At 45.0% G+C, this 13,608-nt stretch overlaps 1 protein-coding gene and 1 long non-coding RNA gene across 10 annotated transcripts in view; one reads left to right on the forward strand and one right to left on the reverse strand.

Annotated features, from left to right (window-relative positions):
• Nucleotides 1-13,608, forward strand: part of SCOC (short coiled-coil protein) — a 19,264-nt gene continuing 5,656 nt past the window's right edge. The window contains exon 1 of one of the 9 annotated variants that reach the window (XM_068132343.2): nt 1-24. In XM_068132343.2, the coding sequence (XP_067988444.1) occupies nt 16-24 (9 nt within the window). In that variant the 5' untranslated portion in view covers nt 1-15. Of the gene's footprint in view, nt 25-10,354; nt 10,607-10,930; nt 11,221-11,949; nt 11,959-12,647; nt 13,540-13,608 lie in introns of those variants that run through there. The other 8 variants (XM_068132346.2, XM_068132349.2, XM_068132341.2 and 5 more) reach the window with 8 other exon arrangements.
• LOC137435011 (uncharacterized) lies at nt 4,016-7,459 on the reverse strand. Its single transcript, XR_013620973.1, has 2 exons — nt 7,367-7,459; nt 4,016-6,814 (listed from the first exon to the last, which is right to left on the reverse strand). It is a non-coding gene; the product is annotated as an uncharacterized LOC137435011 (long non-coding RNA).

Here is a 13,608-nt window from a genome sequence, read left to right on the forward strand (position 1 = left end):
CCGCGGTGAACGTTTATGGTCAAGGTACTGGTAATATCTTGCATATATCTGTGGGATCTTTAATGTCCACCAAATAATGCTAGAAGACAGGTCCATAACATCCTTCCGAGGGATGGCCCGCATATTGATGCCTCGTCCTGCATGTGAAGCTCGGAGTGACCTTTATAGCCAGATCGAGATTTGGTAGCATTTATGGCGCGACAGCTCAAAATGGTGTGTGTGTGTGTGTGTGTGTGTGTGTGTGTGTGTGTGTGTGTGTGTGTGTGTGTGTGTGTGTGTGTGTGTGTGTGTGTACCATGATATATATATATATCATGTGTATTGATATACAGACTTGGCATTTAATATGGAATATTTTTTTTGTGGGGGTGAACTTACTTTTCAAGATGACTTAGAACCAAAAGTTCATTAGAATTATGTTGAAATTATTCTAGAATTTGTTAATGTGACCTTTAAAAGAAACAAAAACCACATTTGACATTTCGAAGTAAATAAATTGATCCTTTAAAGTGATGTAAACTGATATCGAACTCAATTTACAGACATTACTGTGTTAAACTTCTGTACGTTTTCCAGAAGTATCTCTTTATTTTGCGCATTAGCCAAATTTTTTTTCAACAAAAACAAAAGTTAAATTATGACTGGGATTACGGACAGTAAAATTACAGTTCAGTACTTCGTGTAACCCCCACGAGCATTCAGGAGAGCACGTACACGTCGAGGCATGCTGTTCACGAGATGTGCCAAGGTTTGGACAGGAATCGCTTGCCATGCAGTGAAAATAGCCTGCTGCAATTCACGCACAGAGGTCGGCTGCTGGTCCAAGTTGTCGATTTGACGCGTTAATTCTGCCCACAAGTTCTCTATCGGATTCATATCCGGGGACATGGCAGGCCACTCCATATGCTCGACACCACGGTCAGCAAGAAAATGTTGGATCATGCGAGCACGATGAGGCCGCGCATTGTCATCGTGGAAGACAAAGTTTCCTCAAAAGGCTGCACGAGCAAATGGAAGCAATGTTTCTTCCAGAATGGCCCTGTACTTGAACTGGTTCAGGTTTCCATTCAGAACAACCAGGTCAGTTTTGCCCCCTGCATGAAAAGCAGCCCAAACAGTCACCCCACCACCTCCAGCTTGGACCCTTTGCACTATACAATCTTCGTTGTGGGCTTCATGCACTTGTCTCCGCACTCGGTTGCGGCCATCTTGACGATAGACCAGAAATCTAGACTCGTCACTGAAGGTCACATGATTCCAGTGTCCTGGCTGCCATTGACGGTGCTCTCTGGCCCACTGCAATCGATGCTGGCGGTGTTGTCTGGTCAGGCGTGGCTTTCTCAGGGGACGCCTGGCACGATAGCCTGCTTGAACCAGTCGTTGGTTGACTAGCCTTCTGGATACAGGCACATTTGTCAGTTGCTGCCACTCAGCCCGAAGCCGATTAGTTGACTTGGTACGGCTATTGCAGACTAACCGGTGCAGCTGGCGATCTTCTCTCCTTGTGGTTCTGTGGGGACGTCCTGGCCTCGGTATTGGAGTAGGGACACCCCTCTGAGCATTTCGTTTCAGGATCTTTGACACCTGACCTTGAGTGATGCCATACTGCCGAGCAAAAGCACGCTGTTTCATGCCAGAATTTCGTAAAGCCACCACTCCATGACAAACAGCATTGTCGAGTCGACGGACCATCTCCAGAGGAAGCGGCAATAACTTTTGTAGATGTGCAGCAGTTCCACTAATACAGAACGCAACAACCCTTATATACACGATTGTGAAGCTAATCGTCAAATGTACCTGTCCTTACATTTTGTCACGCCACCTGTGATATTATGCTGTTATTGACTTCTTGCTGCGAAAGACAATCAGTGACATGGTTCTTTTAACAAAGAAATCACCGAAGCGTAAAAGAAACTCACCAGATTGATATACTGAGTTCAGAAAGTAAACCCAAGTCAAGAAAAAAAAAATATTCCATATTAAATGCCAAGTCTGTATATATTGGATCGAAGGAAAATATAAAATAATTATATCTCAGAAACCGCTTACCCAATCGATGCGAAACTTTACAAATGGCATCTAACACCATGGCTGCATGTGGATTGAAAATGATGAAACTCAAAATCAACACAAAATACTAAACTTCACAAACGTCATCCCCTACCCATACAAATACTTGAAGGCCATATTAGCTTGAAAGCCGATATTTTAAAAAGAAAAATCCCTTCTCCGAAACGGCTTCACCGATCGATGTCAAACCTGTCATGTGTGGTAAAAATGTGATACTTGAGAACAGCTGAAGGGATTTAAGTCAAACCTGTTTTAGGACAGTCAATTAGGGCATCTACTCGTTGTCAGTGACAACATGGAGGCATATTGGTGACAGTCGCATTGCTCTAGTTTTATATAATAAATATAAAGAGCAGGGACGTGAAATTTGTTGTACGTGATGTGCAACGAGTCTTCATTTATATTTGTATGATGGATAATAAATAAAGATATAAGCACACCTAACACTAGGCTGAGGTTTCAGATTTTGGTACACGAGGCTGTACTGTCGAATAAACTGTTCCAAACCGTCATTTTATATATATATATGTAGAGAGAGAGATATATATATATATATATATATATATATATATATATATATATATATATATATATATATATATATATATATATATATAGATATTTCTATCGGTGAGAACTGGTAGATTTAAAAGCAGATTTTTATTTTAATTTGATATGGCTAAATAAGGAACGTGTTGCGATGTAACGGGCTACAATAGAAAAATATTTTTTCTTTCAACATTAATGGCATTCAGTGACAAAATATTTCCCAATAACATTTGGATTAAAAATTATTATGAAATGTTTGGTGCATTTTATCCAACCCAGTGGAGAAGTAATCAAACCTGCATCCGTTGGGAAGGATTTACTTGTCTCCTTCCACACACAGAGACTCTAAACAAGGCACAGTTTTCCCTCAGATATGTATGGTGCAGTATAAACAAGATGGCCGACCACCCCGCATCCGCACCAGGGTTCATACAGCAGGCCACCACTAAACACTACGCTGACACCTCGTTCTCTGCGCTGTTGGTACCTACCCCACCTCCCAACCTTTAATTAAAAGGTCTGAATTTGCCCCTGAAAGGGTATTTTGCTTTTTTATACATAGTCGAGGCTGTGTGGAGGAGCTAGTGTTCGTACACTAATCGGATCAGAATGCAGCAGACCAAATGGAACAGTTGGAGGGGGGAGGTGGGAGTGGGGAAACACCAACAGCAGACTTGGACAAACGATGGGCGAGAGGAGGAATGAAGGCAGGAGAGGATGTACAAGATGGCTACAGAAGGAAACTCTCAGGAGGGAACCTGGAAGTTTGAAAGGAGGGATTGCGGTGGGAGCGTGGTTAACAAGGGTCATGGTTTTGGATTTGGGATGGTCTAAGATGGTGGTGAACAGCTGCCTTGAATACCTGGAGGGTAGAATGAGATTGCAGAGAATGTGGAAGTTGATTCAACAGGTGGGGGGAAAGAGGAACGAATGAGTGGAGGTGACAGTGATCCTGGATTTATGAAGTTTCACCAAAAGGGGGTTGATGGTGGTTGATCGTGTGTGCCCTGCAGAAACCTGGGGGCTGGGGGGCAAAAGCAAGCAGGGGGAAGAGGGTGCAAGACCAGAAAGGAGGCGGTAGAAGACAGAGTGATCACCGACCTGTGCGATGGTGAAATTAGTCTATTTGCAGCCTCTATCATTTCTATTGTGAACCTAGAAATGTTTTATAGTATAAGGTTTTTTGATGGATTTGTCATCCCATGGGGTTAATAAAGTATTTCAGCTTGGTTGTCCTCCGGACAACCTCGGGGAAATTTTTTTATATGCTAATTAAGGCGACCATTACCGGAAATCCTATTTTCTTCAATATCTCCAATACTATCCATAAAATGTTCATGAAAATGGTGTCTATACCTATGTTTTCAGGGTAAAGGATTAAGGTAAACATGTGAAATAGTGTGTATTTACATGTATTGTTATGATACCTACACAAGATACATTGATCATGTAAATATCCATATGATTACGTGCTAACAATGCAAATTCCATTTGATTTTCTTAGTCAGATTTAAAGGAAAAGGTACACCAGGTCCCTGGCTTCAAAAACATTTATCAAAAGGTAAACATGCTTGTATTATGTATTCCATTTGATACTTATTTTGTTACCAAACAAAACTTGACATGTATTTCTCAATATCAAGGTTTCTTAACGAATCAAATCGACTGATTCTCAGTATATCCACACTTATTAACCTCATGCAGAGAACATTTGCATTGATTTATAGTAGATTAAACATAATGAATTATTAAACTTGAGGTTTTGAAAGGCCAAGATATTCAATCTTCATCCACTTCTTGCTCCTCACTGTCCTCATCATTGCGATGATCAGGATCATTTGCTTGGGAATAAGGGTTCAAACACCCCTCACCACCCCCACATTTGCAGTAAATGGTGCAAGATAGTTGATTTTTGCAGCAGCTACAAGTTGCAGAGCTACAGAATTTGCCTTCTATCTTGCACCCACAGCTAAGGACATCAATTAGTCCTGGTGGAGCTGGAGGACCAATGTTATAGCTGGGAGATGGAATGCCATCCTTCACAGTCCATCCAAACTCACTAATATCTACCGTTGGTGGACATTGTTGGTCAGCTGCCTTCCACAAGATCATCTGAAGATGTGCCCGCAGCACATGATGTAGAAGATTGGCATCTGTGGGTGGTAATGCCATGATACGAGCTGGTTTACCTTTCCTTCTTGCATAGATCCTGTAACGGGCAATATTCATGGAGGTGCCAGGAGGTTGGGCATAGATTGCAGCAAAGAAATGTTGCCCTGTTTCCATTAAGTCATCATGTGTGGCATCTTTTTCACCAAGTACATCGGACAGCCCAGGAAAGTCCTGTGCCTGTAATGTCTTGAGAGCACCAAGTTTCCCTTTGTTAAAAGGATAAGATACAGTGTCACAGCCACTTAGAGCATGCATTCCTAACAACTGCATGCATTTAGTGCCCAGCTGCATACAACTTTCATTGATGTTCACAATGTTCCCATCCCAACGCTCCATTTGGACATGACATGAGGAAATCAGCTGTGCTTTCCAGGCCCAGTAAACCAACAACACAAACACATCAGTGTTTGATTCAAAGTTCAAACACATCTAGACTCCTGTTCCTGGCACATACATCTGTGTATGGGATTCCGGATGAAACTAAGATCAAAGGAGGATTCACTTTCTTTGGCCCAGTATAGTGTACCAATGAAATAGACTGAGCCTGATGGACCTGTGCAACACTACGAGGCAGGCGAGGAATCACCAGATTCATGACTCCAAGTTCAGCACTTCCTTTTTCAATGATACCTGCAGGGTTCATTTGAAACTCATGAGCCATGACATGTGTTTCACGACATCCATTGGGAGTTGACACTTGGAGGTCAAAGTTATCAAACCAACCAAATATTGGTCCAACTCTTCGGGTCACTCCCATTGCCTGATGAAGCAGAGTAGTGTTATCTCCCACAAATTTTGCCGCTGACTTGCGGAAACGTATGACCTCATCATATGACACAGTGAATCCATAGTCATGCAGGAGTTTAATCAACTCAGAACTGCCATATCTATGGTGCAGTTTTGCTGCAAGCCCAAGTGTAGTCTGATTTCTAGTACCTGTGATGTGGCTCTGTATAGCTTGAGCTAAACTGAGCGACTTCTGTGTTATCTTGCCATTTGAGACAAGTTCTGAAATCATATTTAGCAATGTTGCACTAGTTTGTTTCAGTGTATTGTTGTATGTAAAGTCTCCAAGATCAAAGACAGCATTGTTATACTCTACTGATTCTGCTTCACATCTGACCTGTCTTACCACAGCATCTACACGTTCTTCATTAACTGAATCTACCTTTACCAATTTCAAAGACTTGCCAACTAAATCTCTGAATCCTACAACAGATGCACACCCCTCCAAATGCACCACAACAATATCATCCCCTAAAGTGGTCACTAATTTTGAGAACATTTGTTTACAAGATAATTCACCACCAAAACTGCAGTACATATCATACAGTTCAATGGATGTCCATGTACACAACTTTTGATTGTCATATAAGTGATTAATTACCATCTCCAGGGCATCATCATCATTTACTCTACACTGGCGTAGCAAGTTAGTGTGTTTGGGCATTATCATGAACAAATCATAGCATTTCTTGTGGTATTGTGCATCTGCAGCTGGCAAATCTGTAAGGGCACCCTTGATGCGGATTTCAACCTGTCTACCCCATTCATCATTTCTCTGTTCACATGCATCTAGAAGTACATCTTTGAATGCTTGATATCCAGGGCGATCTTTGGTCTCACACTGGATAACTCGGTTCCATCGTTCTGGGTGTCTAGGGTCTATAGCTACACACTCCTCTACACATATTAAACAATGCTTTTGGAACTGAAATGTGGGAAGTTGTGACCTTCTGACTCTGGTACGAGGTTCTTCATTCACTGAAGAGGGGAAACCATCTCTTCTTTTCTTGGCCAAATACTTTGCGATGTTTTGCTTTGAGGTGTATGAACAATAACAGTTTTTATGACACTCTATGGTTGCACTATCTCCTGTTTCAAGTAACATCTCCAACTTCTGATGGATATCATCCCCCCTATCTTTACTGCTTTGGATTATTTTCTTGATTGCTGCAACCTTGAAGACTTGTAAGGATCCCTTCTCACAGCAGGATGGGAATATGCACCTTGAGCTGGCCATCTGTGAAAAAACAATACCATGCAAGACACCATCACCGCAAACTACAGCAAGATAGGTGCAGTTAACAAAGCAAGTGACTACTCTATCACACTAAAAACCTAAAACTATAAAGCAAGCCAGACAAGTGCAAAAGAGCAAATGACATACAAAGAATAAAATCTATAATTGATGTTATGGTTGAAAAATGTACCTCTACCGTTGTCCTCTTTCCACTGCAATTGGGTGCTCATTCATATCACATGCTTTACCTTGGCCATTGGGAGACATATATATCTTGTAATGGTGCAGTGGAAAAAGCACATCCCACAATCCATCTAAGAAAAAAGATTATATTATGCAAAGCACCATCACCAAACGTATGGTATAAAGTTTCAACAAACGAAGTGCATTAAATAAGGTGCAAAACAAAATATCAAATCAACATGCTATAATATATGTTTCATGACAATCATATCAAAATAATGATGAATCAGTGTTTATATTCATACAATTAAATTGATTAGGAATTGTTTGAGATGCTTGAACATAAATCTTAAATACTATGTGCTTTACCTCTACTGTGCTACAATGCCTATCATGATTGAGATTTTCTCCGGTCAGAACTTGATTCTAACGGGTACTCGTACACTTGTGGCCTGTCAAAAGAAAACCCTACATTGATATAAAACAAGATTTACAACAAAGTGCATAATTTTGATCATTTCAAATGTACATGCAGGTATTTATCATCATCCCAATGTCTGTTCGTTGAAATCAATGATCTGAAATTGAACCATTAAGATCCACAATTTTACATCAAAAAATGGATCAATTCGCATGATATGTCAAAATACATAATGTTTTTTTCATCTGATGACATTTAAAATATATTTAACATAATCCTTGACCCTGAAAACATAGGTCTAGACATCATTTTCATGAAATTATCATGAATAGTTTTGGAGATATTGAAGAAAGTATCATTTCCAGTAATGGCCGCCTTAATTTGCATATAAAAAAAATTCCCCGAGGTTGTCCGGAGGACAACCAAGCTGAAATACTTTATTAACCCCATGGGATGACAAATCCATCAAAAAACCTTATACTATAAAACATTTCTAGGTACCCCTCTCTGGCAACTCGACTAAATAATAGATCCATAGACAGCTTCAATGTGGAGATTCCGATGAACCTAAAGGCCGAGGTTTCTACTGCGTCAAGCTGGGCAAGGTGTGAGGTATGGGAGTCAGCCCAGAAGGGAGAGCAGTTCTCCATCAAGCTACGGGTGACGGCCTTGTAGGTGGGTAGGAGTTCAGTTGTGCCGTGGAAGGATTGTATGATGGAGGATGCTCAGTTGGCGGCTGGCTTTGGAGGCCAACTTTGAAATGTGGTTTACCCAAAAAAAGATCATGGCTGAGAGGGAGACCCAGGAGTTTCAATGACTGAAGCTCTTCGAGAGGATGTTTAAGACAGTAGATGGGGGTGTGGGGTTGCTAGTCATTCCTTTCGGAGAGAGTGCGAGATTTGTCAGGATTCAAAGACATAATCCAAGTGTTTGCCTATCTTGTGATTTTCTTTCAAGTCTGAAAAGAGGGAAGAGGCTGCAGGCTTCCTGTTTGAAGGATGAGGGATGTCACAGTACAGAGTAGCCTCATTAGCAAATAGATAAATATGATTTTTCCAGTGTCAGAGAGATCATTGATGAAGATCAGGAATAGGACTGGGCCTAGAACTCTGCCTTGGGGCACTCCATCCTTGGCAGGGAGAGGAGATGAAAGGATTCTGTTGAGGGCCACACGTTGACTAAGAGAGTAGAGGAAGTCAGTATGTCATGTGTGGAGTTGGCCTTGGATGCCATAGGCAGAGAGTTTGGAGAGCAAGGGAGGATGCCAGACTGTATCTAAAGCACAAGATATGTCAGGAGAGATGGCCCTGATCTCATGTCTGACATTGAGGGCTTACATCTTTTGTTGGGAGAGGCGAAAGAGCATGACCAAGGTGGAGTGACCTGGTCTGAAACCAAATTGGTGATCTGAGATGAGGTTGTTGGAGAAGAGGAAGAATTTCGTATCAACTGTGATGATTGATTCTGTGACCTTGCTGATGATTGGAAGTAAGCTAATTGGTCTGTAGATGAGGGAATTCCGTTTTTGCACCTTTTTAAAGTAATGCAGTGATGTTGGCAGATGGAAGATGACCTTGTGCAAATGATGGGGTGGAAAGGGCAGAGCGAGAAGTCGAACCCACGATGGCATTCTCTTCCCACTGTGGACCATTTGTCCTTTGCATGGTCTGAAGACTGAAACATGCCCGGAATCAGACAAAGTAAAGGTGTTCGTTACAATTTGCTGTGAAGTGTTATGAACCCTAAGTATGTGTGAGTAGTTGATTTTGTTAAAAATAATCAATTTTAAATAAGTTATTCGGTTTCCTTGTGTGGTCCAAACAAGGCTTCACTGATCACATGATATCTATCTATAATTCCAGTAATCTCTGTCTGTACGTTTGTACGTTTGTTTGTTTGTTTGTGACCGCTGTTTCTCGACAACTACCGGTCCGATATACTTTTAACTTGCCAGGTATATTGCTGGGGACCCGAGGATGTGCCTTTTCAAGGTTTCATATTAATCGGACAATTACTTACCGAGCTATGTCCAAAAAACGATTCAACCAATCAGAGAGCAGCGAACGATCGCGTGTGCCGAACGTGGAGGACACACTCTGCCTCGGATGGCACATTTGAGAGCGTATTCATTTATTTCACGTTTGCAAACTATGTTGGCGTTAAACTATGTTTTAAAACTAATAAAACCGAATTTGCGATTCATTCGCTTTCCTGCGCGTTTGTGCACGCGATGGCGATTTCTTTACCAAACTCCGGAAGCCGTTCGCTTTGGACCAAACCATTGCATGTAAATAGAGGGGGGGGATTGTCACCACTCGCAAGCCGTTCGCTTTGGACCAAACCATTTCATGTAAATAGAGGGGGGGGATATAATTTTAGATATAGATATAGTACGGGCATGCCCTAGTTTCTACAATTTCAGCCACTTGAAAATTCGGAGCACGAAAACGTTCATTGTGTGATCTCCAATCGCTTGAGCATGTGGGGTGGGCGGTTTCCTCCAATCGCTTGAGCATGTGCATGTGGGCGGTTTCCTCCAATCGCTTGAGCATGTGGGCGGTTTCCTCCAATCGCCTGAGCATGTGGGCGGTTTCCTCCAATCGCTTGAGCATGTGGGCGGTTTCCTCCAATCGCTTGAGCATGTGGGCGGTTTCCTCCAATCGCTTGAGCATGTGGGCGGTTTCCTCCAATCGCTTGAGCATGTGGGCGGTTTCATCCAATCGTCTGACCTCGTGGGCGGTTTCCTCCAATCGCCGGAGCTCGTGGGCGGTGCCCTCACGCTTCAGCACGTGGGCGGTTTCTTCCAATCGCCGGAGCTCGTGGGCGGTTTCCTCCAATCGCCTGAGCTCGTGGGCGGTGCCCTCCAATCGCTTGAGCACGTGGGCGGTTTCCTCCAATCGCCGGAGCTCGTGGGCGGTGCCCTCAAATTAATTGCTGATTGACGGGGGTGACGTCCAATCGGAACGCATGTGTTCTTCAACTTTGTTATCAGAACAGGGCAGTTAGCGTCAGACCATTCAAACGTTTGCGAATGGATAGGTCACAGAAACATCGGAAAAGCTGCTTGCTGACCAGGTCCAAAGGTTTGTAAATGTACAATCTGTGTGAGACAAGGATTGGTCTGCGAAGCTGCGTCCATCTAGCGTCTCGCCAATGTGAAGGGAACGTTTGGTTTCTGCCATAATTGCGTACGTAATAAATAGTTGGTCCCCAAATTGTTTAACCCTCCTGAGTGTGTTCAGTTACCAGGTTTCTTGTGGAGCGCTCGCCAAGTAGCTCAAACGCTCAAGCAAGCACAGCATTTAAAACCGTTACGGAACGGTTGGCTTGGCAAGCGCTAGCTATCAGCTTAATAAGTGAACACCCATTTTATTTTTTAATTGCCATATTGTATATAACATCAGAGTAAAAGCCAAATTGTTTCTGTACCGTTTTATTTAAATTTCCGGTGTTCGTATTTGCAGCGACGAACAGCTGCTCGGTGGGCGTTTCACCTTTTTCAAATTTAGATTGTAATACCTAAGTTGAAGTTTTTCATCGTTGCTAATTAGTATATTAGACGAATGGTTAAAAAAAATAAACATAATGAGACATTCAGAGGTGGATTGTGTGCGGCGCCATTTTGTATTGCGGAAAGAGACAGTGAGAGACAGGCGGAACAGGTAGGGAGGGGTGGGAATAAGAGATCCATTTGAGCTTCAGAGAAATCCAAACGCTGATGGTGATGAAATCAAGGGATGTTGTCGATTATAGAACCAGATGTTGGGAAACAATTTTGAGATGCTTAGAAGATACAAACAGGGTATAAATGACCATCTGCGGGATGTGTGAACGGTAACGGGAATTTGCCGGGTGTGGGAATGTCAGCGGGCGTTTGCGGGATGTGGGAATGTCAGCGGGCGTTTGCGGGATGTGGGAATGTCAGCGGGCGTTTGCGGGATGTGGGAATGTCAGCGGGCGTTTGCGGGATGTGGGAATGTCAGCGGGCGTTTGCGGGATGTGGGAATGTCAGCGGGCGTTTGCTGGATGTGGGAATGTCAGCGGGCGTTTGCGGGATGTGGGAATGTCAACGGGCGTTTGCGGGATGTGGGAATGTCAACGGGCGTTTGCTGGATGTGGGAATGTCAGCGGGCGTTTGCGGGATGTGGGAATGTCAGCGGGCGTTTGCTGGATGTGGGAATGTCAGCGGGCGTTTGCGGGATGTGGGAATGTCAACGGGCGTTTGCTGGATGTGGGAATGTTTGCGGGATGTGGGAATGTCAGCGGGCGTTTGCAGGATGTGGGAATGTCAACGGGCGTTTGCTGGATGTGGGAATGTCAGCGGGCGTTTGCTGGATGTGGGAATGTCAACGGGCGTTTGCGGGATGTGGGAATGTCAACGGGCGTTTGCGGGATGTGGGAATGTCAGCGGGCGTTTGCGGGATGTGGGAATGTCAGCGGGCGTTTGCGGGATGTGGGAACGTCAGCGGGCGTTTGCTGGATGTGAGAATGTCAGCGGGCGTTTGCGGGATGTGGGAATGTCAGCGGGCGTTTGCTGGATGTGGGAATGTCAGCGGGCGTTTGCGGGATGTGGGAATGTAAACCGCGTTTGCAGGACGTGGGAATGTCAGCGGGATGTGGGAATGTCAGCGGGATGTGGGAATGCAAACGGGTTTTTGTGGGATGTGGGAATATCAACGGGCGTTCGCGGGATGTGGGAATGTCAGCGGGCGTTCGTGGGATGTGGGAATGTGAACGGGCGTTCGCGGGATGTGGGAATGTCAGCGGGCGTTCGCGGGATGCGGGAATGTCAACGGGCGTTTGTGGGATGTGGGAATGTCAGTGGGCGTTTGCGGGATGTGGGAATGTCAACGGGCGTTTGCGGGATGTGGGAATGTCAACGGGCGTTTGCGGGACGTGGGAATGTCAACGGGCGTTTGCGGGACGTGGGAATGTCAACGGGCGTTTGCGGGATGTGGGAATGTCAACGGGCGTTTGCGGGACGTGGGAATGTCAACGGGCGTTTGCGGGATGTGGGAATGTAAACCGCGTTTGCAGGACGTGGGAATGTCAGCGGGATGTGGGAATGCAAACGGGTTTTTGTGGGATGTGGGAATGTCAACGGGCGTTTGCGGGACGTGGGAATGTCAACGGGCGTTTGTGGGATGTGGGAATGTCAGCGGGCGTTTGCGGGATGTGGGAATGTAAACCGCGTTTGCAGGACGTGGGAATGTAAACCGCGTTTGCGGGATGTGGGAATGTCAACGGGCGTTTACGGGATGTGGGAATGTAAACCGCGTTTGCAGGACGTGGGAATGTCAGCGGGATGTGGGAATGCAAACGGGCGTTTGCGGGACGTGGGAATGTCAACGGGCGTTTGTGGGATGTGGGAATGCAAACGGGTTTTTGTGGGATGTGGGAATGTCAACGGGCGTTTGCGGGATGTGGGAATGCAAACGGGTTTTTGTGGGATGTGGGAATGTCAACGGGCGTTTGCGGGACGTGGGAATGTCAGCGGGTGTTTGCGGGATGTGGGAATGTCAACGGGCGTTCGTGGGATGTGGTAATGTCAGCGGGCATCCGTGGGATGTGGGAATGCCAACAGGCGTTCGGGGGATGTGGGAATGTCAGCAGGCGTTCGCGGGATGTGGGAATTTCAACGGGCGTTTGTGGGACGTGGTAATGTCAGCGGGCATCCGTGGAATGTGGGAATGTCAACAGGCGTTTGTGGGACATGGGAATGTCAGCGGGCGTTTGCAGGACGTGGGAATGTCAGCGGGCGTTTGCAGGACGTGGGAATGTCAGCGGGCGTTTGCAGGACATGGGAATGTCAGCGGGCGTTTGCGGGACGTTGGAAAGTCAACGGGCGTTCGCGGGATGTGGGAATGTCAGCAGACGTTTGCAGGATGTGGGAATGTCAGCGGGCGTTTGCAGGATGTGGGAATGTCCGGGCATTTGCAGGATGTGGGAATGTCAGCGGGCGTTTGCAGGACGTGGGAATGTCAGCGGGCGTTTGCGGGATGTGGGAATGTCAGCGGGCGTTTGTGGGATGTGGGAATGTCAGTGAGAATTTGCTGGAACGTGGGAATGTGACGGGGTGCTTGCAGGATGTGGGAATGGCAAGGAGCAGTTCAGGCAAAACGTGAGAGACAAATTACTGTTGGAAGGGCCATTTGGCAGAGGGCAAAACAAGGACATTATAGTCGTCAGT

This window comes from Myxine glutinosa, chromosome 12, assembly GCF_964187855.1.
Source record: "Myxine glutinosa chromosome 12, kmMyxGlut1.1, whole genome shotgun sequence".
Lineage (NCBI taxonomy): Eukaryota > Metazoa > Chordata > Myxini > Myxiniformes > Myxinidae > Myxine > Myxine glutinosa.